Source organism: Crinia signifera, chromosome 11 (assembly GCF_055691185.1).
Source record: "Crinia signifera chromosome 11, ASM5569118v1, whole genome shotgun sequence".
Lineage (NCBI taxonomy): Eukaryota > Metazoa > Chordata > Amphibia > Anura > Myobatrachidae > Crinia > Crinia signifera.
In genome coordinates, this window is record NC_139227.1 from 114,318,829 (window position 1) to 114,346,765 (window position 27,937).

Below are 27,937 nucleotides of genomic sequence, written 5' to 3' on the forward strand. Positions count from 1 at the left end.
GGATGCCACCTGTGTGTGGTACTGTGATAGGATGCCACCTCTGTGTGGTACTGTGATAGGATGCCACCTCTGTGTGGTACTGTGATAGGATGTCACCTGTGTGTGGTACTGTGATAGGATGCCACCTGTGTGTGGTACTGTGATAGGATGCCACCTGTGTGTGGTACTGTGATAGGGTGTCACCTGTGTGTGGTACTGTGATAGGATGCCACCTGTGTGTGGTACTGTGATAGGATGCCACCTGTGTGTGGTACTGTGATAGGATGCCGCCTGTGTGTGGTACTGTGATAGGATGCCACCTGTGTGTGGTACTGTGATAGGATGCCACCTGTGTGTGGTACTGTGATAGGGTGTCACCTGTGTGTGGTACTGTGATAGGATGCCACCTGTGTGTGGTACTGTGATAGGATGCCACCTGTGTGTGGTACTGTGATAGGATGCCACCTCTGTGTGGTACTGTGATAGGATGCCACCTCTGTGTGGTACTGTGATAGGATGTCACCTGTGTGTGGTACTGTGATAGGATGCCACCTGTGTGTGGTAATGTGATAGGATGCCTCCTGTGTGTGGTACTGTGATAGGATGCCACCTGTGTGTGGTGCTGTGATAGGATGCCACCTGTGTGTGGTACTGTGATAGGATGCCACCTGTGTGTGGTACTGTGATAGGGTGTCACCTGTGTGTGGTACTGTGATAGGATGCCACCTGTGTGTGGTACTGTGATAGGATGCCACCTGTGTGTGGTACTGTGATAGGGTGTCACCTGTGTGTGGTACTGTGATAGGATGCCACCTGTGTGTGGTACTGTGATAGGATGCCACCTGTGTGTGGTACTGTGATAGGATGCCGCCTGTGTGTGGTACTGTGATAGGATGCCACCTGTGTGTGGTACTGTGATAGGATGTCACCTGTGTGTGGTACTGTGATAGGGTGTCACCTGTGTGTGGTACTGTGATAGGATGCCACCTGTGTGTGGTACTGTGATAGGATGCCACCTGTGTGTGGTACTGTGATAGGGTGTCACCTGTGTGTGGTACTGTGATAGGATGCCACCTGTGTGTGGTACTGTGACAGGATGCCACCTGTGTGTGGTACTGTGACAGGATGCCACCTGTGTGTGGTACTGTTATAGGATGCCACCTGTGTGTGGTAATGTGATAGGATGCCACCTGTGTGTGGTACTGTGATAGGATGCCACCTGTGTGTGGTAATGTGATAGGATGCCACCTGTGTGTGGTACTGTTATAGGATGCCACCTGTGTGTGGTAATGTGATAGGATGCCACCTGTGTGTGGTACTGTGATAGGATGCCACCTGTGTGTGGTACTGTGATTGGATGCCACCTGTGTGGTACTGTGATAGGATGCCACCTGTGTGTGGTACTGTGATAGGATGCCACCTGTGTGTGGTACTGTTATAGGATGCCACCTGTGTGTGGTAATGTGATAGGATGCCACCTGTGTGTGGTACTGTGATAGGATGCCACCTGTGTGTGGTACTGTGATTGGATGCCACCTGTGTGGTACTGTGATAGGATGCCACCTGTGTGTGGTACTGTGATTGGATGCCACCTGTGTGGTACTGTGATAGGATGCCACCTGTGTATGGTACTGTGATAGGATGCCACCTGTGTGTGGTACTGTGATAGGATGCCACCTCTGTGTGGTACTGTGATAGGATGCCACCTGTGTGTGGTACTGTGATAGGATGCCACCTGTGTGTGATACTGTGATAGGATGCCACCTGTGTGTGGTACTGTGATAGGGTGTCACCTGTGTGTGGTACTGTGATAGGATGCCACCTCTGTGTGGTACTGTGATAGGATGCCACCTGTGTGTGGTACTGTTATAGGATGCCACCTGTGTGTGGTAATGTGATAGGATGCCACCTGTGTGTGGTACTGTGATAGGATGCCACCTGTGTGTGGTAATGTTATAGGATGCCACCTGTGTGTGGTGCTGTGATAGGATGCCACCTGTGTGTGGTACTGTGATAGGATGCCACCTGTGTGTGGTACTGTGATAGGATGCCACCTGTGTGTGGTACTGTTATAGGATGCCACCTGTGTGTGGTAATGTGATAGGATGCCACCTGTGTGTGGTACTGTGATAGGATGCCACCTCTGTGTGGTACTGTGATAGGATGCCACCTGTGTGTGTGGTACTGTGATAGGATGCCACCTCTGTGTGGTACTGTGATAGGATGCCACCTGTGTGTGTGGTACTGTGATAGGATGCCACCTGTGTGTGGTACTGTTATAGGATGCCACCTGTGTGTGGTACTGTGATAGGATGCCACCTGTGTGTGGTACTGTGATAGGATGCCACCTGTGTGTGATACTGTGATAGGATGCCACCTGTGTGTGGTACTGTGATTGGATGCCACCTGTGTGTGATACTGTGATAGGATGCCACCTGTGTGTGTGGTACTGTGATAGGATGCCACCTCTGTGTGGTACTGTGATAGGATGCCACCTGTGTGTGTGGTACTGTGATAGGATGCCACCTGTGTGTGGTACTGTTATAGGATGCCACCTGTGTGTGGTACTGTGATAGGATGCCACCTGTGTGTGGTACTGTGATAGGATGCCACCTGTGTGTGATACTGTGATAGGATGCCACCTGTGTATGGTACTGTGATAGGATGCCACCTGTGTGTGGTACTGTGATAGGATGCCACCTCTGTGTGGTACTGTGATAGGATGCCACCTGTGTGTGTGGTACTGTGATAGGATGCCACCTGTGTGTGGTACTGTTATAGGATGCCACCTGTGTGTGGTACTGTGATAGGATGCCACCTGTGTGTGGTACTGTGATAGGATGCCACCTGTGTGTGATACTGTGATAGGATGCCACCTGTGTGTGGTACTGTGATTGGATGCCACCTGTGTGTGATACTGTGATAGGATGCCACCTGTGTGTGGTACTGTGATAGGGTGTCACCTGTGTGTGGTACTGTGATAGGATGCCACCTGTGTGTGGTACTGTGATAGGGTGTCACCTGTGTGTGGTACTGTGATAGGATGCCACCTGTGTGTGGTACTGTGATAGGATGCCTCCTGTGTGTGTGGTACTGTGATAGGATGCCACCTCTGTGTGTGGTACTGTGATAGGATGCCACCTGTGTGTGGTACTGTGATAGGATGCCACCTTTGTGTGGTACTGTGATAGGATGCCACCTCTGTGTGGTACTGTGATAGGGTGTCACCTGTGTGTGGTACTGTGATAGGATGCCACCTGTGTGTGGTACTGTGATAGGATGCCACCTGTGTGTGGTACTGTGATAGGATGCCACCTGTGTGTGGTACTGTGATAGGGTGTCACCTGTGTGTGGTACTGTGATAGGATGCCACCTGTGTGTGGTACTGTGATAGGATGCCACCTGTGTGTGGTACTGTGATAGGGTGTCACCTGTGTGTGGTACTGTGATAGGATGCCACCTCTGTGTGGTACTGTGATAGGATGCCACCTGTGTGTGGTACTGTGATAGGATGCCACCTGTGTGTGGTACTGTGATAGGATGTCACCTCTGTGTGTGGTACTGTGATAGGATGCCACCTCTGTGTGGTACTGTGATAGGATGCCACCTGTGTGTGGTACTGTGATAGGATGTCTCCTGTGTGTGGTACTGTGATAGGATGCCACCTGTGTGTGGTACTGTGATAGGATATCTCCTGTGTGTGGTACTGTGATAGGATGCCACCTTTGTGTGGTACTGTGATAGGATGTCACCTTTGTGTGGTGCTGTGATAGGATGCCACCTGTGTGTGGTACTGTGATAGGATGTCACCTCTGTGTGGTACTGTGATAGGATGCCACCTCTGTGTGGTACTGTGATAGGATGCCACCTGTGTGTGTGGTACTGTGATAGGATGCCACCTGTGTGTGGTACTGTTATAGGATGCCACCTGTGTGTGGTACTGTGATAGGATGCCACCTGTGTGTGGTACTGTGATAGGATGCCACCTGTGTGTGATACTGTGATAGGATGCCACCTGTGTATGGTACTGTGATAGGATGCCACCTGTGTGTGGTACTGTGATAGGATGCCACCTCTGTGTGGTACTGTGATAGGATGCCACCTGTGTGTGTGGTACTGTGATAGGATGCCACCTGTGTGTGGTACTGTTATAGGATGCCACCTGTGTGTGGTACTGTGATAGGATGCCACCTGTGTGTGGTACTGTGATAGGATGCCACCTGTGTGTGATACTGTGATAGGATGCCACCTGTGTGTGGTACTGTGATTGGATGCCACCTGTGTGTGATACTGTGATAGGATGCCACCTGTGTGTGGTACTGTGATAGGGTGTCACCTGTGTGTGGTACTGTGATAGGGTGTCACCTGTGTGTGGTACTGTGATAGGATGCCCCCTGTGTGTGGTAATGTGATAGGATGCCACCTGTGTGTGGTACTGTGATAGGGTGTCACCTGTGTGTGGTACTGTGATAGGATGCCACCTGTGTGTGGTACTGTGATAGGATGCCTCCTGTGTGTGTGGTACTGTGATAGGATGCCACCTCTGTGTGGTACTGTGATAGGATGCCACCTTTGTGTGGTACTGTGATAGGATGCCACCTCTGTGTGGTACTGTGATAGGGTGTCACCTGTGTGTGGTACTGTGATAGGATGCCACCTGTGTGTGGTACTGTGATAGGATGCCACCTGTGTGTGGTACTGTGATAGGATGCCACCTGTGTGTGGTACTGTGATAGGATGCCCCCTGTGTGTGGTACTGTGATAGGATGCCACCTGTGTGTGGTACTGTGATAGGATGCCACCTCTGTGTGGTACTGTGATAGGGTGTCACCTGTGTGTGGTACTGTGATAGGATGCCACCTGTGTGTGGTACTGTGATAGGATGCCACCTGTGTGTGGTACTGTGATAGGAGGCCACCTGTGTGTGGTACTGTGATAGGATGCCCCCTGTGTGTGGTACTGTGATAGGATGCCCCCTGTGTGTGGTACTGTGATAGGATGCCACCTGTGTGTGGTACTGTGATAGGATGCCCCCTGTGTGTGGTACTGTGATAGGATGCCACCTGTGTGTGGTACTGTGATAGGATGCCCCCTGTGTGTGGTACTGTGATAGGATGTCACCTGTGTGTGGTACTGTGATAGGATGCCACCTGTGTGTGGTAATGTGATAGGATGCCACCTGTGTGTGGTACTGTGATAGGATGCCACCTGTGTGTGGTACTGTGATAGGATGTCACCTGTGTGTGGTACTGTGATAGGATGCCACCTGTGTGTGGTACTGTGATAGGATGCCACCTGTGTGTGGTACTGTGATAGGATGCCACCTGTGTGTGGTACTGTGATAGGATGCCACCTGTGTGTGGTGCTGTGATAGGATGCCACCTGTGTGTGATACTGTGATAGGATGCCACCTGTGTGTGGTACTGTGATAGGATGCCACCTGGGTGTGGTACTGTGATAGGATGCCACCTGTGTGTGGTACTGTGATAGGATGTCACCTCTGTGTGTGGTACTGTGATAGGATGCCACCTCTGTGTGGTACTGTGATAGGATGCCACCTGTGTGTGGTACTGTGATAGGATGTCTCCTGTGTGTGGTACTGTGATAGGATGCCACCTGTGTGTGGTACTGTGATAGGATATCTCCTGTGTGTGGTACTGTGATAGGATGCCACCTTTGTGTGGTACTGTGATAGGATGTCACCTTTGTGTGGTGCTGTGATAGGATGTCACCTGTGTGTGGTACTGTGATAGGATGCCACCTGTGTGTGGTACTGTGATAGGATGTCACCTCTGTGTGGTACTGTGATAGGATGCCACCTCTGTGTGGTACTGTGATAGGATGCCACCTTTGCAATAAAACGGTTTATGATATTTCATAAATGCTCTAAAGAAAGAATGGGCACAATTCCCACAGAAATACTACAAACTCCTGTGGAACGCCTTACACAAGCAGAGTGAAAGCTGTTGGGACCAACTCCATATTAAAGTATATGTATTTGAGTCAGTCCCTGTTGGTGTAATGGTCAGGCTTACAAATACATTGTTCATATATAGTATATATATTCTTTATTAAAGCTTTCCTAGAGTCAATAAATTAGTTAAAAGCTATTGGTTATTTTTCATTTTCTAGAAATGCATTTACATTCATGTGACTGATGACCGGGAATTATTATATACAATTGCAAAGCAGTTATTGACTTTGTTATAAATTACCAAAACATTTTTAGTCCGGAAGGAATTGTGTTACTTACCCGCTGTGGTGCTGCAATGTCTACAGCAGCAAGGGACAAACTATTACAGCGTGTAAATCACACAGTATGGGGTCTAAGGGCACAGAGAAAAAGAACTTGGCTGTACAATGTGCCTGACAGAGGGAATGATTAAAGGGCATGTGGAAATAAACAATGCTGCAATAACAGACCTCCAAACTTTTAAAATGCAGCTGGCAGGACCACTGTGCACCTCAGACGCAACTGAAATTTTGGGGAGTGGCCTATTGGCAAGGCTAGCGGGTCTCTGAGATTCTGTCCATGCCCTCAGCCCCTCTGCTTGCAGGAATATGCACAGCATCTATTCACTGTTGCTCAGGGGGTGGCAGGGGGGGCACCCAACTTCTCCCCCCCCCCCCCCACTGCAGGACATTGCTGGCCATCTATCAATGCACAGGAGAATCCCCCAGTGGTCCCCTCCTCCTGAGGCCCCACCCTATTTTCAGGCGCACAGAATGTCAGGAGATATGTTTCTGTATTAAAACTTAAAACATGCAGGGATATTGTGGGATAAAGTATACTGTCACCAACACATATAGAACTAAATAAGGAGGTATGAAAGTAATTTTTACAAAGAAGACAGACTACATAGTAATATCTTAGGATACAGCGCCATCTACTGTCTCTCCAGTATAGCTTGTGAAATATACTGTACTTAGCCTGCATCTGTTGTTATACTCCAACATAAACTGCATATTTCACTAAACTATGATATTCTACATCAGTAATGCTGATATATATATATATATATATATATATAACAGTCCAAAATACCCCAGCGGGTAAATAAACGGCACTCCGGAGACGGTTATTAGATGCAAATAAAAAGTGTATTGTTTGGGGACGTTTCGAGGTGTTAGCCCCGTCCTCAGCCCAAATCCTACAGCACCACATACATAAACACAAAACATTTTTATACTCACAACCTCCCAGCACGCTGTCCCGCGCCACGGTCCCGGAATCGCTGACAGGAAGTCGTCACTGTGTACTTCCGGTCACGGACGCCAGGGAAATGTTGCTAGGCAACTACCAGCTTGCGTCTCAGATCCCGGAAGCTAACTCCGGTGATCTCTCCACGATAACGTCCGCACAAAGGACATCCAATAGCGGGGGAGTAAAAAGACTGGGGGCTGTCTAGGAAAACAAACAAAAAGCAAAACTATAAATACATGAAAAAAATAAATACATAAAAAATACATGAAAAGATACCCATCCACTTGTGGAACCGCCGGAGACCCGCACATGCACAGGGGAACAAAACAGTAACCCACTGTGTTCTGAGCCAGATCGCCAGACAGTCACACAGATCAACCACAATATAAGAAAAGGCAATATAGTAATGAACATAAGATGAAAGTACACCTATATAAATACATGAATAGAGATTACATTAAACTGTTCCAGTTTATCTTCTCATTTAATCCTTTGGGTGAGATAGTGTTGAGCCGAAAGATCCATTCGGATTCTTTCTTCAACAACTTGAGGGCTCTGTTGCCACCCCGCATGGAATCCGCAACCTGATCAATAATAAAATGCCTAAACTCCGTGATGGAATGACCTTTAGATTTAAAATGGCGCGCCACCGGCTGATCCACATCCTTCCCTTTTAAAGAGAGGTTTATGGCAGACCGATGAAGCGCCATTCTGTCACGAAATTGTCTTATTGTCTGGCCAATGTAGTATAAACCACACGGGCAGACAATTGCATAGACCACATGTGTGGTCCTGCAAGTAAGGACAGATCGAATGTCATAAGTTTTATTGGTGTGGGGATGTTTAAAGTTCTTACATGCAATCATGTGTTTGCATGTCTCACATGAGAAACAGCTGTAACAGCCTGCAGGTTTAGTGTAAGTATTAGGTGGCCTAGGTATACCTATCCCTGTGATGTCAGATTTTACAAGTCGGTCCTTGAGATTGGGGCCCCTGCGGAAGGCCGCTAGGGGTCTCACAACTCTAAGACCAGGGAGATCAGGGTCCGTCTTCACAATGGGCCACAAAGCATTAATAGCATGCTTAATAACTGGGCTAGCTACTGAAAAGGTACTCGCCCAGACAATAAGACAATTTCGTGACAGAATGGCGCTTCATCGGTCTGCCATAAACCTCTCTTTAAAAGGGAAGGATGTGGATCAGCCGGTGGCGCGCCATTTTAAATCTAAAGGTCATTCCATCACGGAGTTTAGGCATTTTATTATTGATCAGGTTGCGGATTCCATGCGGGGTGGCAACAGAGCCCTCAAGTTGTTGAAGAAAGAATCCGAATGGATCTTTCGGCTCAACACTATCTCACCCAAAGGATTAAATGAGAAGATAAACTGGAACAGTTTAATGTAATCTCTATTCATGTATTTATATAGGTGTACTTTCATCTTATGTTCATTACTATATTGCCTTTTCTTATATTGTGGTTGATCTGTGTGACTGTCTGGCGATCTGGCTCAGAACACAGTGGGTTACTGTTTTGTTCCCCTGTGCATGTGCGGGTCTCCGGCGGTTCCACAAGTGGATGGGTATCTTTTCATGTATTTTTTATGTATTTATTTTTTTCATGTATTTATAGTTTTGCTTTTTGTTTGTTTTCCTAGACAGCCCCCAGTCTTTTTACTCCCCCGCTATTGGATGTCCTTTGTGCGGACGTTATCGTGGAGAGATCACCGGAGTTAGCTTCCGGGATCTGAGACGCAAGCTGGTAGTTGCCTAGCAACATTTCCCTGGCGTCCGTGACCGGAAGTACACAGTGACGACTTCCTGTCAGCGATTCCGGGACCGTGGCGCGGGACAGCGTGCTGGGAGGTTGTGAGTATAAAAATGTTTTGTGTTTATGTATGTGGTGCTGTAGGATTTGGGCTGAGGACGGGGCTAACACCTCGAAACGTCCCCAAACAATACACTTTTTATTTGCATCTAATAACCGTCTCCGGAGTGCCGTTTATTTACCCGCTGGGGTATGTTGGACTGTTACCTATTTTCTATTTCTGGCACCGGGGCAAGCTGCTATTACTTCTATTGAGTGCCGGCAGACTCTGGATCTCTCTATATATATATATATATATATATATATATATATATATATATATATGAATTTACAGTCACATTAATTAGGTCACCTCTTATTTTGTGCTAAACAGAAACCCAATATTTCTAAGCTTATTATGAAAATGGAGAATACCTTTATTCAGTATATTTTTTAAAAATATCTTCGTATCTCATACATTGGCCTTTTTGCTATACAATTTTCAGTGTACCCATTAAGTTCACAGTGGAGGCAGCCATGTTGTGGACTGAGACAATACTGATAAGATTTTTTTTTTTATAAAAATGAGTAAACAATCGTCACACAGTATGATTCACACAAGCCATCTCCCTGAATTAGCCACGCTTCCAAGGCAACCACAGTCATATTCTCACAACACCATATTACCTTACTTGATAGGCAACCTTCCTATCTACAAACCGTGACTATTGGGAGGTACATGCACATCGCAGAGGGCAGTGGTGTCACTATGGGTGGTGGCACCTTACGCAGTATCGTGAAAGTGTCTTGGCTCTGTGCCCATGAAGCCACGCCCACTGATCTGTTTTGCTTTGGGGGCGTGGCCATGGGTCAGGCCCCTGTTTTATCACCCTGGGGTCTTGCCCAGTGCTCCGGAAGCTGCTGGGAAATCTCCAGCCTTTCCCTGGTTTATCTGCACAGTTTAGCTGCTCGGTGACACATCTGAGAAGGTATCACCAAAATAGCAGAGACGGTCTGTTCTTTTCGTGTCATCAGTCAGAATGATGCCGACCTGTATTGCCTGCACCCCCCTTAAAGATGCCACTGACTGAGGTATAAATGACACAAGTCTTTCTTGTGAATAGGGGTTGGTCGAATTAAAAAAAATCAGGACACTCTTTGGGTATGGATCATTAGGTCTACAGCGGTTAGGTCGACATGCAGAAAGGTGGACATGGGTCTAGGTCAACGTGTCATTAGGTCGACACAATCATTAGGTTGACATGGGCAAGGCCGGCAGTCAAAAGGTCAACATGTGGTTTTTCACAGTTTTTTGCCCCGAATGTCCTCAAAATCAACATGGACACTGAAACATAGGACCGCGTCCCCTCGCATGGCTCGATGTTCTCGCCATGCTTCGGGCACTATTTTATTCTCCCACCATGCCTTAGTGGATAGTAGGGCATGAAATGCCGCCTGTCGGCACATGTCGGCTCGAAAAACAGTGAAAAACCCCATGTCGAACTTTTGACTGTCGACCTTGCCCATGTTGACCTAATGCTTGTGTCGACCTAGACCCGCGTCGACCTTTCTGCATGTCGATCTAATGGTGACGACCCAATGCTTGTCGACCTAATGACCGGATCCGCACTAATGATTGGAAACACTTAGTCACTGTTAAGCCCTGTACACATGCATCGATTTTTCACGATTTTCGAATAGAATTTGCTTATAGAAGCAAAATCGAATCGAATCCTAAACGAAAACTAATGGTTTTTGTGTCACTTTCGATCTACATTCGATTCGATGCGCGCTCCCGTTTTCACAAAATCAAACAGAAAAATCTACTGTGCAGCCAAGGAAATATCGAATTCGATCTGGTAAATCGAATGTGTACAATGTACCATGAATGTATATCGAATTCGATATCTAATGCAAAAGTACAGATCTAATGCCAGATCCAATAGAAAATCGAATCTAACATCGCATCTAAAGCAAAACGAAGTGTGTGTGTGCAGGGCTTAACATGTACCTGACTAAGGCATTGTATGCTCAGCTATTGTAACATGTACCTGACTAAGGCATTGTATGCTCAGCTATTGTAACATGTACCTGACTAAGGCATTGTATGCTCAGCTACTGTAACATGTACCTGACTAAGGCATTGTATGCTCAGCTATTGTAACATGTACCTGACTAAGGCACAGTATGCTCAGCTACTGTAACATGTACCTGACTAAGGCACAGTATGCTCAGCTACTGTAACATGTACCTGACTAAGGCTTTGTATGCTCAGCTACTGTAACATGTACCTGACTAAGGCATTGTATGCTCAGCTACTGTAACATGTACATGACTAAGGCCCAGTATGCTCAGCTACTGTAACATATACCTGACTAAGGCATTGTATGCTCAGCTACTGTAACATGTACCTGACTAAGGCATTGTATGCTCAGCTACTGTAACATGTACCTGACTAAGGCCCAGTATGCTCAGCTACTGTAACATGTACATGACTAAGGCATTGTATGCTCAGCTACTGTAACATGTACCTGACTAAGGCATTGTATGCTCAGCTACTGTAACATATACCTGACTAAGGCATTGTATGCTCAGCTACTGTAACATGTACATGACTAAGGCCCAGTATGCTCAGCTACTGTAACATATACCTGACTAAGGCACAGTATGCTCAGCTACTGTAACATGTACCTGACTAAGGCATTGTATGCTCAGCTACTGTAACATGTACATGACTAAGGCCCAGTATGCTCAGCTACTGTAACATATACCTGACTAAGGCTTTGTATGCTCAGCTACTGTAACATGTACCTGACTAAGGCATTGTATGCTCAGCTACTGTAACATGTACCTGACTAAGGCCCAGTATGCTCAGCTACTGTAACATGTACATGACTAAGGCATTGTATGCTCAGCTACTGTAACATGTACATGACTAAGGCATTGTATGCTCAGCTACTGTAACATGTACCTGACTAAGGCATTGTATGCTCAGCTACTGTAACATGTACCTGACTAAGGCCCAGTATGCTCAGCTACTGTAACATGTACCTGACTAAGGCATTGTATGCTCAGCTACTGTAACATGTACATGACTAAGGCATTGTATGCTCAGCTACTGTAACATGTACCTGACTAAGGCATTGTATGCTCAGCTACTGTAACATGTACCTGACTAAGGCATTGTATGCTCAGCTACTGTAACATGTACATGACTAAGGCATTGTATGCTCAGCTACTGTAACATGTACCTGACTAAGGCATTGTATGCTCAGCTACTGTAACATGTACCTGACTAAGGCATTGTATGCTCAGCTACTGTAACATGTACCTGACTAAGGCTTTGTATGCTCAGCTACTGTAACATGTACCTGACTAAGGCATTGTATGCTCAGCTACTGTAACATGTACCTGACTAAGGCATTGTATGCTCAGCTACTGTAACATATACCTGACTAAGGCATTGTATGCTCAGCTACTGTAACATGTACCTGACTAAGGCCCAGTATGCTCAGCTACTGTAACATGTACCTGACTAAGGCATTGTATACTCAGCTACTGTAACATGTACCTGACTAAGGCATTGTATGCTCAGCTACTGTAACATGTACCTGACTAAGGCATTCTATGCTCAGCTACTGTAACATGTACCTGACTAAGGCCCAGTATGCTCAGCTACTGTAACATGTACCTGCCTAAGGCATTGTATGCTCAGCTACTGTAACATGTACCTGACTAAGGCATTGTATGCTCAGCTACTGTAACATGTACATGACTAAGGCATTGTATGCTCAGCTACTGTAACATGTACATGACTAAGGCATTGTATGCTCAGCTACTGGAACATGTACCTGACTAAGGCATTGTATGCTCAGCTACTGTAACATGTACATGACTAAGGCCCAGTATGCTCAGCTATTGTAACATGTACCTGACTAAGGCATTGTATGCTCAGCTACTGTAACATGTACATGACTAAGGCATTGTATGCTCAGCTACTGTAACATGTACCTGACTAAGGCATTGTATGCTCAGCTACTGTAACATGTACCTGACTAAGGCATTGTATGCTCAGCTACTGTAACATGTACCTGACTAAGGTATTGTATGCTCAGCTACTGTAACATGTACCTGACTAAGGCTTTGTATGTTCAGCTACTGTAACATGTACCTGACTAAGGCATTGTATGCTCAGCTACTGTAACATGTACCTGACTAAGGCATTGTATGCTCAGCTACTGTAACATGTACATGACTAAGGCCCAGTATGCTCAGCTATTGTAACAAGTACCTAACTAAGGCATTGTATGCTCAGCTACTGTAACATGTACCTGACTAAGGCCCGGTATGCTCAGCTACAGTAACATGTACCTGACTAAGGCACAGTATGCTCAGCTACTGTAACATGTACCTGACTAAGGCTTTGTATGCTCAGCTACTGTAACATGTACCTGACTAAGGCATTGTATGCTCAGCTACTGTAACATGTACCTGACTAAGGCATTGTATGCTCAGCTACTGTAACATATACATGACTAAGGCATTGTATGCTCAGCTAATGTAACATGTACATGACTAAGGCCCAGTATGCTCAGCTACTGTAACATGTACCTGACTAAGGCCCAGTATGCTCAGCTACTGTAACATGTACCTGACTAAGGCATTGTATGCTCAGCTACTGTAACATGTACCCGACTAAGGCCCAGTATGCTCAGCTACTGTAACATGTACCTGACTAAGGCATTGTATGCTCAGCTACTGTAACATGTACCTGACTAAGGCCCAGTATGCTCAGCTACTGTAACATGTACCTGACTAAGGCCCAGTATGCTCAGCTACTGTAACATGTACCTGACTAAGGCATTGTATGCTCAGCTACTGTAACATGTACCCGACTAAGGCCCAGTATGCTCAGCTACTGTAACATGTACCTGACTAAGGCATTGTATGCTCAGCTACTGTAACATGTACCTGACTAAGGCATTGTATGCTCAGCTACTGTAACATGTACCTGACTAAGGCCCAGTATGCTCAGCTACTGTAACATGTACCTGACTAAGGCATTGTATGCTCAGCTACTGTAACCTGTACCTGACTAAGGCATTGTATGCTCAGCTACTGTAACATGTACCCGACTAAGGCATTGTGTGCTCAGCTACTGTAACATGTACATGACTAAGGCATTGTATGCTCAGCTACTGTAACATGTACCTGACTAAGGCATTGTATGCTCAGCTACTGTAACATGTACCTGACTAAGGCATTATATGCTCAGCTACTGTAACATGTACCTGACTAAGGCATTGTATGCTCAGCTACTGTAACATATACCTGACTAAGGCATTGTATGCTCAGCTACTGTAACATGTACCTGACTAAGGCCCAGTATGCTAAGCTACTGTAACATGTACCTGACTAAGGCATTGTATGCTCAGCTACTGTAACATGTACCTGACTAAGGCATTGTATGCTCAGCTACTGTAACATGTACCTGACTAAGGCCCAGTATGCTCAGCTACTGTAACATATAGCTGACTAAGGCATTGTATGCTCAGCTACTGTAACATGTACATGACTAAGGCATTGTATGCTCAGCTACTGTAACATGTACCTGACTAAGGCATTGTATGCTCAGCTACTGTAACATGTACCCGACTAAGGCATTGTATGCTCAGCTACTGTAACATGTACCTGACTAAGGCATTGTATGCTCAGCTACTGTAACATGTACATGACTAAGGCATTGTATGCTCAGCTACTGTAACATGTACCCGACTAAGGCCCAGTATGCTCAGCTACTGTAACATGTACCCGACTAAGGCATTGTATGCTCAGCTACTGTTACATGTACCTGACTAAGGCATTGTATGCTCAGCTACTGTTACATGTACCTGACTAAGGCATTGTATGCTCAGCTACTGTAACATGTACCTGACTAAGGCCCAGTATGCTAAGCTACTGTAACATGTACCTGACTAAGGCATTGTATGCTCAGCTACTGTAACATGTACCTGACTAAGGCCCAGTATGCTAAGCTACTGTAACATGTACATGACTAAGGCATTGTATGCTCAGCTACTGTAACATGTACCTGACTAAAGCATTGTATGCTCAGCTACTGTAACATGTACCTGACTAAGGCCCAGTATGCTCAGCTACTGTAACATGTACCTGACTAAGGCATTGTATGCTCAGCTACTGTAACATGTACCTGACTAAGGCATTGTATGCTCAGCTACTGTAACATGTACATGACTAAGGTCCAGTATGCTCAGCTACTGTAACATGTACCTGACTAAGGCATTGTATGCTCAGCTACTGTAACATGTACCTGACTAAGGCATTGTATGCTCAGCTACTGTAACATGTACCTGACTAAGGCATTGTATGCTCAGCTACTGTAACATGTACCTGACTAAGGCATTGTATGCTCAGCTACTGTAACATGTACCCGACTAAGGCCCAGTATGCTCAGCTACTGTAACATGTACCTGACTAAGGCTTTGTATGCTCAGCTACTGTAACATGTACCTGACTAAGGCATTGTATGCTCAGCTACTGTAACATGTACCTGACTAAGGCATTGTATGCTCAGCTACTGTAACATATACATGACTAAGGCATTGTATGCTCAGCTAATGTAACATGTACCTGACTAAGGCATTGTTTGCTCAGCTACTGTAACATGTACCCGACTAAGGCCCAGTATGCTCAGCTACTGTAACATGTACCTGACTAAGGCCCAGTATGCTCAGCTACTGTAACATGTACCTGACTAAGGCTTTGTATGCTCAGCTACTGTAACATGTACCTGACTAAGGCACAGTATGCTCAGCTACTGTAACATGTACATGACTAAGGCCCAGTATGCTCAGCTACTGTAACATGTACCTGACTAAGGCCCAGTATGCTCAGCTACTGTAACATGTACCTGACTAAGGCACAGTATGCTCAGCTACTGTAACATGTACATGACTAAGGCACAGTATGCTCAGCTACTGTAACATATACCTGACTAAGGCATTGTATGCTCAGCTACTGTAACATGTACCTGACTAAGGCCCAGTATGCTCAGCTACTGTAACATGTACCTGACTAAGGCCCAGTATGCTCAGCTACTGTAACATGTACCTGACTAAGGCATTGTATGCTCAGCTACTGTAACATGTACATGACTAAGGCCCAGTATGCTCAGCTACTGTAACATGTACCTGACTAAGGCCCAGTATGCTCAGCTACTGTAACATGTACATGACTAAGGCATTGTATGCTCAGCTACTGTAACATGTACATGACTAAGGCATTGTATGCTCAGCTACTGTAACATGTACCTGACTAAGGCATTGTATGCTCAGCTACTGTAACATGTACCTGACTAAGGCATTGTATGCTCAGCTACTGTAACATGTACCTGACTAAGGCATTGTATGCTCAGCTACTGTAACATGTACATGACTAAGGCCCAGTATGCTCAGCTACTGTAACATGTACCTGACTAAGGCATTGTATGCTCAGCTACTGTAACATGTACATGACTAAGGCCCAGTATGCTCAGCTACTGTAACATGTACATGACTAAGGCCCAGTATGCTCAGCTACTGTAACATGTACCTGACTAAGGCATTGTACACTCAGCTACTGTAACATGTACCTGACTAAGGCATTGTATGCTCAGCTATTGTAACATGTACCTGACTAAGGCCCAGTATGCTCAGCTACTGTAACATGTACCTGACTAAGGCTTTGTACGCTCAGCTACTGTATAACTTAATTTAACAGATTATTACCTACGACTGAGCTGGTGTAAAATGCTTGATTAGAGAGCGCCATGGAATTGGGCTAATGAGAGCCTCCTGGAGGTACAGTAGTGTTAGAGATTGGGTTACTCTACAATTAGGTCATTGCTGAACTCTTGGGACTTGTACATTCCCGCTGTATCACTCATGTTATCATTGGGTTTTACATCAAAGCTAAGTGGTGATGAAAGTACAGATATTATGTCATTTCAGATTACCTTCCCGAGATTGAGCGCTGCCGAAGGTACAGAACGGATTTTTCCCCTCTTTTTAATTTATGTTAATTGGTCAATTCTTTTAAGTATTCATATTGTCCAATTGGATTTAATGCATGTAATTAAATTTTTTTCTTGTCAGGATTTGTTTTAGCAATAATTGCTTGGTTCTAGTGAGCGTATACCTCCCAAACGTATCATTTTTGGGAAGAACGTTAATTCTCCCTGTGTCCTTTTCCCTTCTATTTGCCTGTTTTGTACAATACACATTTATATGAGCGTTATTCTTCGGCACCAATTACAGTCTGATTACTAGTTTGAATAGATACTGCCACAGGCATCAGAACGGCACAGTGATTAGCATTGCTGTCTATGCACTGAGGGGGAATATCTCAAGTCTTGGAGAGGGATTGGGGGGTGTATTCAATCAAAGTCGGATCCATTCCGACATGCATTTGTCGGAATGGATCTGAAAATACTTATGCAATTGTGTGGCCAAATCCGACTGTTGGATTTGGCTGCTGCTGCTCCCCTGGTCTGGCACCGCTGCTGCTGCTGCTCACCCGGCGCCGTCCTCCCCGCCTCATCTACTCAATCGGAATTTTTTTAAAGTCGTATTGAGATTGACAGAAATGGGCCAAAATCTTTCGAATTTGGCCCCTGTTTTTCCGACAAAAGACACGCATGGAGCCATGTCACCCGGAGGAGGCTCTAATTCCTGTGCACTCCACCCAACACGCACCACCAATCAATGTATCCCCTATGAAACCATTCCATCAGGAACTCACCAGTCCCACCTGTGCCAGGAATAGGATGGCCCGCCTTCCTGACTTGACAGCGTTGGCTGTCAGTCAAGCAACCCCGCCCACTCTCAGTCTAACTGCCGAACCCCGGACTTGTGCATGCAGCTGCTGGGGGAGACAGGCTTTTCAATAGCGGTAACCAACGATGATAGAATATTTACTACATCAATGGTTCCAGCTGGGTCTCCAATGGTAGGATGAGAGGACTTGAGTAGAGGGAAGGGGTGGCCATTACTGCCGGCATGTTCCATGTCACTGAATGCAGATACCTAAGGCTGCGTCTACTCATTGCGTTTTTAGCGCAATGCGGCGGGCGGCGCTGATACAAGCCGCCACTTGGGAAATACATGACATGACAATACATGACAGGGCGGGGCTTGAGCTTTACATCATTAAGCCCCGCCCCCAGGATGGTAAAACCCCCAATTCACGGATCTCTGTGGAGGGGGCGGGGCTAAAATGATGCGGTTTTAGCTCCGCCCCCTCCTCTGAGAACCGCGGATTGACGATTTCAATCCAAAAGGTGTGGGGAAGACGCCGCAATCGGGGGGTGGCGTGGGGGTCCCCCGGAATCCGGGAGGGTTGCCCACCTTTCCGGGGGGCCGGGAGGAGGACCCGATTTTCGGGATCCTCCCGGTAATTCCGGGAGGGTCGGCAACCCTGGAGTAAAGGGGTGTACCCACACTTCGATTTTGACAGGTTTTTGATTCGATTTTGCATAAAGCAAAATCAAATTGAAATTGAATGGTTTTTAAGATGCTTTCGATCTGCATTCGATTCGATGCGGGCTCCCGTTTTCTCTATCGAAAAGAAAAATAGGCTGTGCAGGCAAGGAAATATCGAATTCGATCCAGTAAATCGAATGTGTACACTGGGCCTTGAATGTAAATCGAAATCAATATCGAATGCAAAAGTGCAGATCGAATGTGAAATCGAATGTAAAAGCAAAGGCCAGATCAAAAAGGGGGGGAATAGGCAAAATCTAAAACAAATCGAATCGAAAGTAAATCGATACGTGTGTACACACCCTTACATCTGCCCCACCTGCAGTGCGCATTGAATCGAATGCGGATCGAAAGCATCTTAAAAACCATTCGATTTTGATTCTAGAAGCAAAATCGGATCGAAAACCTTTCAAAATCGAAGTGTGTGTACACCCCTCTAGATTTGGGAGGGGTGTGTTCAAGCTGAAATCTAAATTGCAGTGTGAGAATAAAGCAGCCAGTATTTACCCTGCACAGACACAAAATAACTCACCCAAATCTAACTCCCTCTGCACATGTGACATCTGCCCACCTGCAGTACAGCGTGAATTTGTCCAGCTACAAAAATTGCTGCCTTGCTTACGACAGAATAAAACTCATTGTTGATGTTAGTTTGAAACCTCCTTAGTACATAATCAGGGCCGTATTATCCACCGAGGGGCCCCGCAGAGACTAGGGGGCGAGGTACCGCTCACAGACGATGTCTAGGTCGACACAAAAAGTGTGAAGCACTAGGTGAACAATGACAAATGAGTCGACATGGAAAATGTCAACACATTTTTTTTTTCCTTTTAGTCCGCATAAGTGACGTAAGTCAATACTTGAGAGATCAGGTTCGCTGATGACGTCAGCGAACCCTCCCTCCCATCAGCTGTGCCCGTCTGCATTTATTTTTGTGCGGCACTCCAAGAATACACTGGCTGTGGCCGCACAGAAAGCAGCCCTGGCATCAGGGCTGAATCAGACCCTAAGTTCTGTTACTGAGTACATTAGCACATAATGAATTCCTCCTGTATAGTATTGATGATTTCGGATTCAGCTTTTTTTTTTCCCTTCTGAAACCGGTTCCAACTTTCCGCAGTTTGGATTTCAGATTTTACATCTGAATTTTGGGTTTTGGATTGCAAAAATGTAATTGAATTAGAACCAAAATCCAAAATATCAGGTGCTGCGCCCATCTCTAATGGGCCCCATACATCAGCAATCACAATTAATGGATTTCCATATCCAGGGATTTTTTGGCCAGATAAATGGATTCTACAATCTATCTGACTTTGCCCACACATTACAGATTTATTTCAGTGATCGGCAGATTTTTCCATCTAAAGATTGCATCTTCATATCTGGAAATTGCCCCAATCGATTGTCATTTCAGCTGTTCATAATGTAAATAGATGAAGAAGACGAATTGGGAATGCCCACACATCTAAAAAAGATCCGCAGATAATACCAGATTATTAAGCATGTTTAAAAACCTGATTAAGCAATCGATTGGCGATTTTGATTGGGATTGCCAAAAGGGGGAGCCCACACATCTAAAATTAATTGTGGCAATCATCTCCATATCTGAAAATTGTCACAATTAATTGCTGATGTATGGGGCCCTTAATTTAAATCCAGATGAATCATTTGATTAGCTTCCTGGTGACTGAATATAAAGTGTTCGAGGGTACTGGATTGCGCACTCAAGGGGTTGTGGCTGATGCGGTAGTGGATGCAATGAGTGAAGATAAAGAGACTGGGGTATATGTGAAAGCAGTGGGTTTTATTCAAATATAAGAATCAAATGGGGGTGTATCGCTCCTCAGGTGAGGGTGGGTGGGAAATGGGGATTGTCACTTGGACTCACGGGTGGGGTCCCTCTGTGTCTCTCACTATAGGTGTTGTGTGAGGAGACGGTCCTGACCGTGTGGTCTTAGAGTCAATGGATGAAAAGTCTGATTGGGTGTAGGACCTCTGCTGTGTGCAGGGGGAGCCCTTGGATGGGGGTATCAACAGATCCCCTTAGGTACCAAAAGTCACATGGGGTGGCTTATGTCTCTGTGTGCAGCTAGGTCAGAGTCTGTGTTGTGCTGGCCCGGCGATATGTGTGGGTGCTGTGTGGGGGTGTTTGTGTGGCAAGGAGCGGCGTCCCACCCCTTGCCTCTTACCCTGGTCCTGGTCACGTGCCCAGCTGGAGGGGGAGAGTTTCACCCGGCAGCTGCGTCCGTCTCCTGGCTAGGAGCTTAGCCCACTGGTGTTGTTCCTGTCCCTGCGTGGCGGTGCCGATGTGTTCCTAACCAATTAACCCTAGAATGTCTGTGTGCGTGTACATGTGGTAGATAGATTGTAAGCTCCACTGGGGCAGGGGCTGATGTAAGTGTTCAAATATTCTCTGTACAGCGCTGTGGAATATGTATGCGCTATATAAGAAACTGTTAATAAATAAATACATTTTATTTTCCAGGCAACCCCCAATAAAGAACCACCCCTACAGAAGTCGCCAGTCCCTGAATAGTCCTAGCCCTGGAGAGACGGAAATGGATCTTCTGGTGACTCGGGAAAGACCACGACGTGGAATCCGCAACAGTGGTTATGATGTGAGTTCCGTTTGATATTACCTGTTATATAGAGGGAAATATGTTGCAGTATAAGATACAAAGGTTGTTACACCGTCTGCATTACTGGAGCACAGGAACACGTGTATGTACAGTAACTTGTGCTCCAAATCCGCTGCTTTGTGGAGCCTATTTATTAGGATTTGCGCTAAGCCGGTGATGACGTGATTGGTTACTATTGGTGGAAGGGAAAATACAGAAGCTATCATTGATTTCAATGGAAAACAAAGCATTACACTAGTCTGGTGGGAAGCTCTCTTGCTTGTATAACATACTGTACAGTGTCTATCACAGCACAGAGCCCTCGGCTGTTTGTCTGTAGCTGTAGAAGGTGTCTGATGGGCCACACACACACACTTTGATTCAGTGTATTTTTCGGTTAGATTTTGATCATAGAAGCAAAATCGAATTGTATTCGAATCGAAAATTACCCTGAATCAAAGCGCGTTCACTGCCTTCAATGCAGATTTGATCCCAATGCGCGGCCCTGAAGCACCGGGATCGAAAGGCAGTTACATGTGGCTCTATGCATCATCCCCTCTCCCCAATCTCCTGTTTGATTCCGGCAACCCACTGGGTCCCGGCGGCCGTTGATATCAAATCGGTATCGATGGCCACTGGGATCGAGGTGTCTATACGACAACCAATCACAGTGTCAGGGCTGAATTAAGTGGTAGCGACAGCCAATCACAGTGTCAGGGCTGAGTAAGTGGTAGTGACAACCAATCACTGTGTCAGGGCTGAGTAAGTGGTAGTGACAACCAATCACAGTGTCAGGACTGAAGTAAGTGAGTGACAACCAATCACAGTGTCAGGGCTGAAGTAAGTGGTAGTGACAACCAATCACAGTGTCAGGACTGAAGTAAGTGGTAGTGACAACCAATCACAGTGTCAGGGCAGAAGTAAGTGGTAGTGACAGCCAATCATAGTGTCAGGGCTGAAATAAGTGGTAGTGACAACCAATCACAGTGTCAGGGCAGAAGTAAGTGGTAGTGACAGCCAATCCCAGTGTCAGGGCAGAAGTAAGTGGTAGTGACAGCCAATCACAGTGTCAGGGCTGAAGTAAGTGGTTGTGACAACCAATCACAGTGTCAGGACTGAAGTAAGTGGTAGTGACAACCAATCACAGTGTCAGGGCAGAAGTAAGTGGTAGTGACAGCCAATCATAGTGTCAGGGCTGAAATAAGTGGTAGTGACAACCAATCACAGTGTCAGGGCAGAAGTAAGTGGTAGTGACAGCCAATCCCAGTGTCAGGGCAGAAGTAAGTGGTAGTGACAGCCAATCACAGTGTCAGGGCTGAAGTAAGTGGTTGTGACAACCAATCACAGTGTCAGGGCTGAGTAAGTGGTAGTGACAACCAATCACAGTGTCAGGGCAGAAGTAAGTGGTAGTGAGAGCCAATCACAGTGTCAGGGCAGAAGTAAGTGGTAGTGACAACCAATCACAGTGTCAGGACTGAAGTAAGTGGTAGTGACAACCAGAACGATCATGATCATGAGCAGATTGTGAGATGATCATACGATGGTCGCACAATCTTTTGGAGCACACAGGGCGGGATGTATTAAAATACATCGCCGCCCCCCCGCCGCGATGCTGCCGCATATTTACTAACATATGCGTCTGGCATCGCGGTGCGGTGACGGAGGCCCCCCGCGATACCTGTACACTGGTGTGCGGGGGGTCTCCGTCACCTCCCTGCCGCCACGCTCTCCCCTCACGCTGGGGACAGCTATGCATGCTGTCCCCGGCGCTTCCTCCTCCCCCCTGCAGCCGGAAGGATGTCCGGCTGCTTCACTAGGGGGAGGCAGGGCTTACCTTCCGGGGTCCAAGAGGACCCTTCAGGAAGGTAAGCCAGAGGGGGGGTCGGCGAATCGGCGGGTTTGCGTCGGCGGGCGGCGAAAAAAAGACCATAGGCTTCTATAGGGTATCGCCACCCAAAGGTGGCGATACCCTTCAGTGCGGTATCATTTTTGATACATTGGAAAATGCGGTAAAACCGGGGTTTTACCGCATTTTCCATTTGATACATCTTGCCCACAATCTGCTCACAATCTGCATACGATCCAATCACGATCTGTATCCAGTTGAAGGGATCGTTTTCAAATCCTGACTGCAGCAGGTAGGATCTGCAAAATGACCAAACGACGCGCGTCGGATAGGAATCGTATCCAAAACATGCCCAATTTACATACAATTGGTCGAGATTGTATCTAATTTGGGGAATTGAGGCCACATCGTTCTGGTGTGTACCCAGCATTACTGTGTTCTCAGAAGGTAATAGAGAAATTGCAGTGTTGGAGGCTGGGGTGCACAAGGATCAGCTTCTCTCACGATGACGGTGCTGCTTCATTATCCGTATTTCATTGTATATATATATGTGGAATCAATAGAAGCGGTGATTCATTTGTCCCAGGTTTCCTACCAAGGATGAGCGTAATAACGCTGGTACAAAACTGACTGTTCCATTTATCAGGATGCGGAGGATGGTAGAAAGTAGCCTCAACATAACCAGATATATAGAGTGGAATAAATGATATCTATTCTGGATGAAATGAAGAAGGACGGACCATTATGTATAGAGAGATTTGGGGTTTGGCACGGTCTGAGACCGGACAGAGCCAGAACCTCTGTACTTATCCTAATAGGCACATTCTCATTCAATACAATGACTTTCCTAAATGTTATCTGACAGTCACCAAATGTAACATAAAGCATATCTCTCATTCCGCTACTAGAACATACAGGGGGAAATATATACAAAACAGTATAATCCCATCACAGTATATGTAATGCTCTATACAACGGGATGTGGGCAGCCAGTCGCTAATATATAGGTAGACCGCTATTGGTCGAAAGGCCGTCGGTTGACACATGAAAAAGATCAACATACCTAAGGTTGACATGGGCAAAAGGTAAAAAAGGTCGAAAAGGAAAAAGGGCAACATGAGTTCTTCTAATTTTTGAAAAAACAGGTGTTTTTTCATTCTTTACTATCCAAGTGGACATAGAGGGAGAATATAATAGTGTGCCGAGTGTAACAAGGCATCGTGCCCAAAGCAGGATGGGAGATGCGTTACACTTATACGGTGTCCTTGTGGACATATGTCCACATAGACAACAAAAACATGAAAAGTTACCTGGGATTTTATCAGCGGACATGGTGACAAGGTAAAAATCCTGGGTAAAGTGACCAGGGATTTTTACCTGTGTCATCAGCAGGGTTTTCAGTGGTCATTGCACTGCCCCCCCCCCCCCCCCCCCTGCTGCCCGCCGATAACGTGCCTGCCGCTGTCCGCCCACCACTGATCTCCCGGTCCTGGCCGCCTACCGGTGCTCATCAGCCATTGACAGCCCGCTGCCCTGCTTTCCCCTGTTTCAGTGGAAACGGTGTTTTGTTAACCCGGGAAAGCAGGACAGTGGAAACCCAGCAAAATCCAGGGTCAAAAATCCCAGGCAGATCGGGAGTAAGTTGGAGGGATCGCGACATCTCCTGCGTTACCTAAATAGCACGAGCGCTTCATTTCTACAAAAGGGAGGAAATGTTCATGTCTATGGGCTTTCGTGTCCATGCAGTGATGAGGACTAGACCCGATAAGACCTGTGCCAGCGTCTGTCTGAATATGCCCACCTGCCGACCAATAGGGAAATGTACAACAAATTCATATAATACACATACAAAGTATCATGACACGAGTTACAGTATGACATGTATCCGCGGGTGTCTGCACGTGTAACCGCGGGTGTCTGCACGTGTATCCGCGGGTGTCTGCACGTGTAACCGCGGGTGTCTGCACGTGTATCCGTGGGTGTCTGCACGTGTAACCGCGGGTGTGTGCACGTGTAACCGCGGGTGTGTGCAGGTGTAACCGCGGGTGTCTGCACGTGTAACCGCGGGTGTGTGCACGTGTATCCGCAGGTGTCTGCACGTGTAACCGCGGGTGTCTGCACGTGTAACTGCGGGTGTCTGCACGTGTAACTGCGGGTGTCTGCACGTGTAACCGCGGGTGTGTGCACGTGTAACCGCGGGTGTCTGCACGTGTAACCGCGGGTGTCTGCACGTGTAAATGTCGCGTCACCCTATAAGAAGTACACCCTGTCCCAGAATAATGCAAACATGAAAAGTTATTTATTACAAAGTTAAGATCAGTATTTTTTATTTCATCAATATTTTTGTATAGATAATTATTTAGGAAATCATTTAATTATAGGCAAAAAGTGCAGTATAGGAAATGTAAATTAGTAAGGTAAATAAAAAACAAATTAATGGAAGTAATATACCGTAAATGAGTAAGTATGTGCAAATTGCATTTTATGCATAAGAAAAGTAGTCATAAGTAATTGCAAAAACAATGTGCAATAATAATAATAATAATAATAATAATAATAATAGTATCTATAAATAAGTGCTGCCTATTGCACTTGTAGAATGAGTAATAATAAGAAATAATTTGTGCCAATCAATAAATAGGTTTTAAATAAGGTCAGTTAGTCATTGCATATAAATGGCACTTTTGTTCTTAAAAAAGAAACAAAGTAAATCAATAAGTGATAAGTATTATTATTATGTTTAAAACACGGCAAAACAGTGATAAATTATTGTAAATAAGAATTTTGAAATTGAATCAGTATTTCCAGAATTAGTAGGAACAAATGTAAATAAATACGTTTTAAATCATGTAAATAAGTGCTTCCATATAAATCACACTTTTTTTAAATCTAGAAAGGTGATAAATAATACGGGTTAAAAGAAGGGCTCTACCCGAGTCGGACTGGTGTTGCTGGGCAGTGTAAACGGGTAACCTGGGTTGAGTGACCCAGGTACCGTTTACACTACAGGGAGAAGGCAGTGTCAGCTTTAACCGCTGCCTCCTCCCCCTGCCCCTGATGACGTTCCGTCGCACTTCCCTGCCCCCGTGTGACGTCAGCGACCCGGCTTATTGCTGGGTTGCTTAAGGGAGCTTCACTTCTTCAATGCTGGATTATCCCTGGGACGGATCTGTGTCCAAATCATGGCCAGTATTTGCGTTGGGAAAGCGGTATTAGGGTCAGGCTGTGTGTGTGTGGGGGGAGGGTAGGTTAGGCTGCTTGAAGTGAGGGGGGCAGAGGGAGGGTAAGTATACTTAACTGACTTCTGTCGGGATTCCCTCCTTTGGGATGCTGGCATGGTATCCGTACCGGTCCCTATTACAGTGCTCATAAACCATCAGTGATACTAGATTGGACCGTGTGGGAGACAGTGGAAAGGTGGCATCTGTAGACAGTGCCACGTAGAAAGACCCTGGGTACGTCAGAAAGACCCATTCCACATCTAAGGCCTGACTTTGGAGATCGCATGGCTGCGTGCTTGATTGCATGCACCTGTATGTAGAAACGGCCAAACATTAATTCGATAGGACGCCCACTTACTCTGGCCATGTATATACTGTGTATTCATGTAATGCAATGCTGCACAAGGATAATAATTGAAGTTACATACAGATAGATAACTTGATAAACCGCCAGATAAATAGGTAACAGGGGCAGGAAGAGTAAGTAGAATTGCAAATCCACAATGAAATGCAGTCACTGGTAAAATGGACACTTAATAATTTCCCTGTGGGGACAAAAATCAATGCGCGGCTGAGGAAAGCTACAGAGGACTTAGCGCGTCGGAACGTTTAACCCTTTACCTCCCGCGGGCAGTAGTATTAGCTGCCTTGTGCCTTAAGTTATGACTCCCACTTGTCCTCTACCAGAGCAGCCATGGTTATTGACACAGGAAATCTGGACCGTAAAGGCCCCCATACACTAACGCGAGGTATCGCCAAATAGTAAAACTGTAGCAGGGCATGCTGGGATGTGTAGTTCAACAACAGCTGGAGTGTCAAGGTTAGCCGTCACCTGCATATACGATACACCGCATGTGACCTGTGTCGACAAACACACAAAATAATGTTCACCTGTCGACATTTTAAATGTATATAGTAATACAGTCGTTGTATCACGTTTCTCTCTTAGACGGAACCTGAAGCTATAGAAGAAACAAACATCGATCGGATAAAACAAGCCAGGACGTTCCTCAAGTCTCGTCAAGCCAAGAGCCACTCCGAGACGTCCACGCTGAGCTCCCAGCCATCCATTGATGAAGTCAGGCAACAGATGCACCTGCTGCTGGAAGAGGCATTCAGCCTGGCATCTGCGGGGCACGGAGCCAACAAGCAACAGGCCGACCATTATGCCTCTGCTCAGCATATGCCATATTCCGATGTGGTCACCAGTGCCCCAGGAACCATGTCACGACCTCGTATGCAGTGGGTGCCAACGTATGGGCCTGAGGTGTACCAGTATAGCCTTCCCAGGCCAGTAAGTCACCATTATGCTGATAGAACATATATTGTCGGGGGGCAGAGGAACCTGTTCCCCAAGTGTTGGTTATTATCACTAGGTCATTGTTATATGAAGAGGAAGTTTCTATAGACACAAAGCCGCTAGTTTTGTTATGTTATACGTGAAATTTCGATAAGCGAGGAAACTGCGCATCACATAATCCACAACAAGCTTGGTTATGGCCAGTGGGTGCCCGAGCTTCTGTCAGAGAACCAGAAGTTGGCGATGATGGGTTTGCTTGACCCATCTGTTTCGGTGCGCGGAGCAAGGAACAATTGCAGCGCAGCATCAATTTCACGTGTGGTGATCCGACGATTTTGACGAATGAGATCCTCCACAGTCGAAATTGTGCCATCGTTGGTGACAACATGCGCCTGCCCGGGCCATGGCAAGTCCTTGATGCTTTCG

At 46.1% G+C, this 27,937-nt stretch overlaps 2 protein-coding genes across 5 annotated transcripts in view; one reads left to right on the forward strand and one right to left on the reverse strand.

Moving 5' to 3' along the window:
* KIAA1549L (KIAA1549 like) overlaps window positions 1-27,937 on the forward strand; it is a 163,891-nt gene that overhangs the window by 112,660 nt on the left and 23,294 nt on the right. For all 3 annotated transcript variants that reach the window (XM_083164311.1, XM_083164312.1, XM_083164313.1), the window contains 2 exons: window positions 21,012-21,144; window positions 27,161-27,505. In XM_083164311.1, the coding sequence (XP_083020437.1) occupies window positions 21,012-21,144; window positions 27,161-27,505 (478 nt within the window). The remainder of the gene's footprint in view (window positions 1-21,011; window positions 21,145-27,160; window positions 27,506-27,937) is intronic.
* Window positions 1-27,937, reverse strand: part of C11H11orf91 (chromosome 11 C11orf91 homolog) — a 107,623-nt gene that overhangs the window by 14,687 nt on the left and 64,999 nt on the right. Inside the window, exon 1 of one of the 2 annotated variants that reach the window (XR_014465441.1) lies at window positions 6,233-6,480. The exons of the other annotated variant lie outside the window; for it this stretch is intronic. The gene's annotated coding sequence lies outside the window, so the exon portion shown is untranslated. Of the gene's footprint in view, window positions 1-6,232; window positions 6,481-27,937 lie in introns of those variants that run through there. 2 annotated transcript variants of the gene reach the window in all.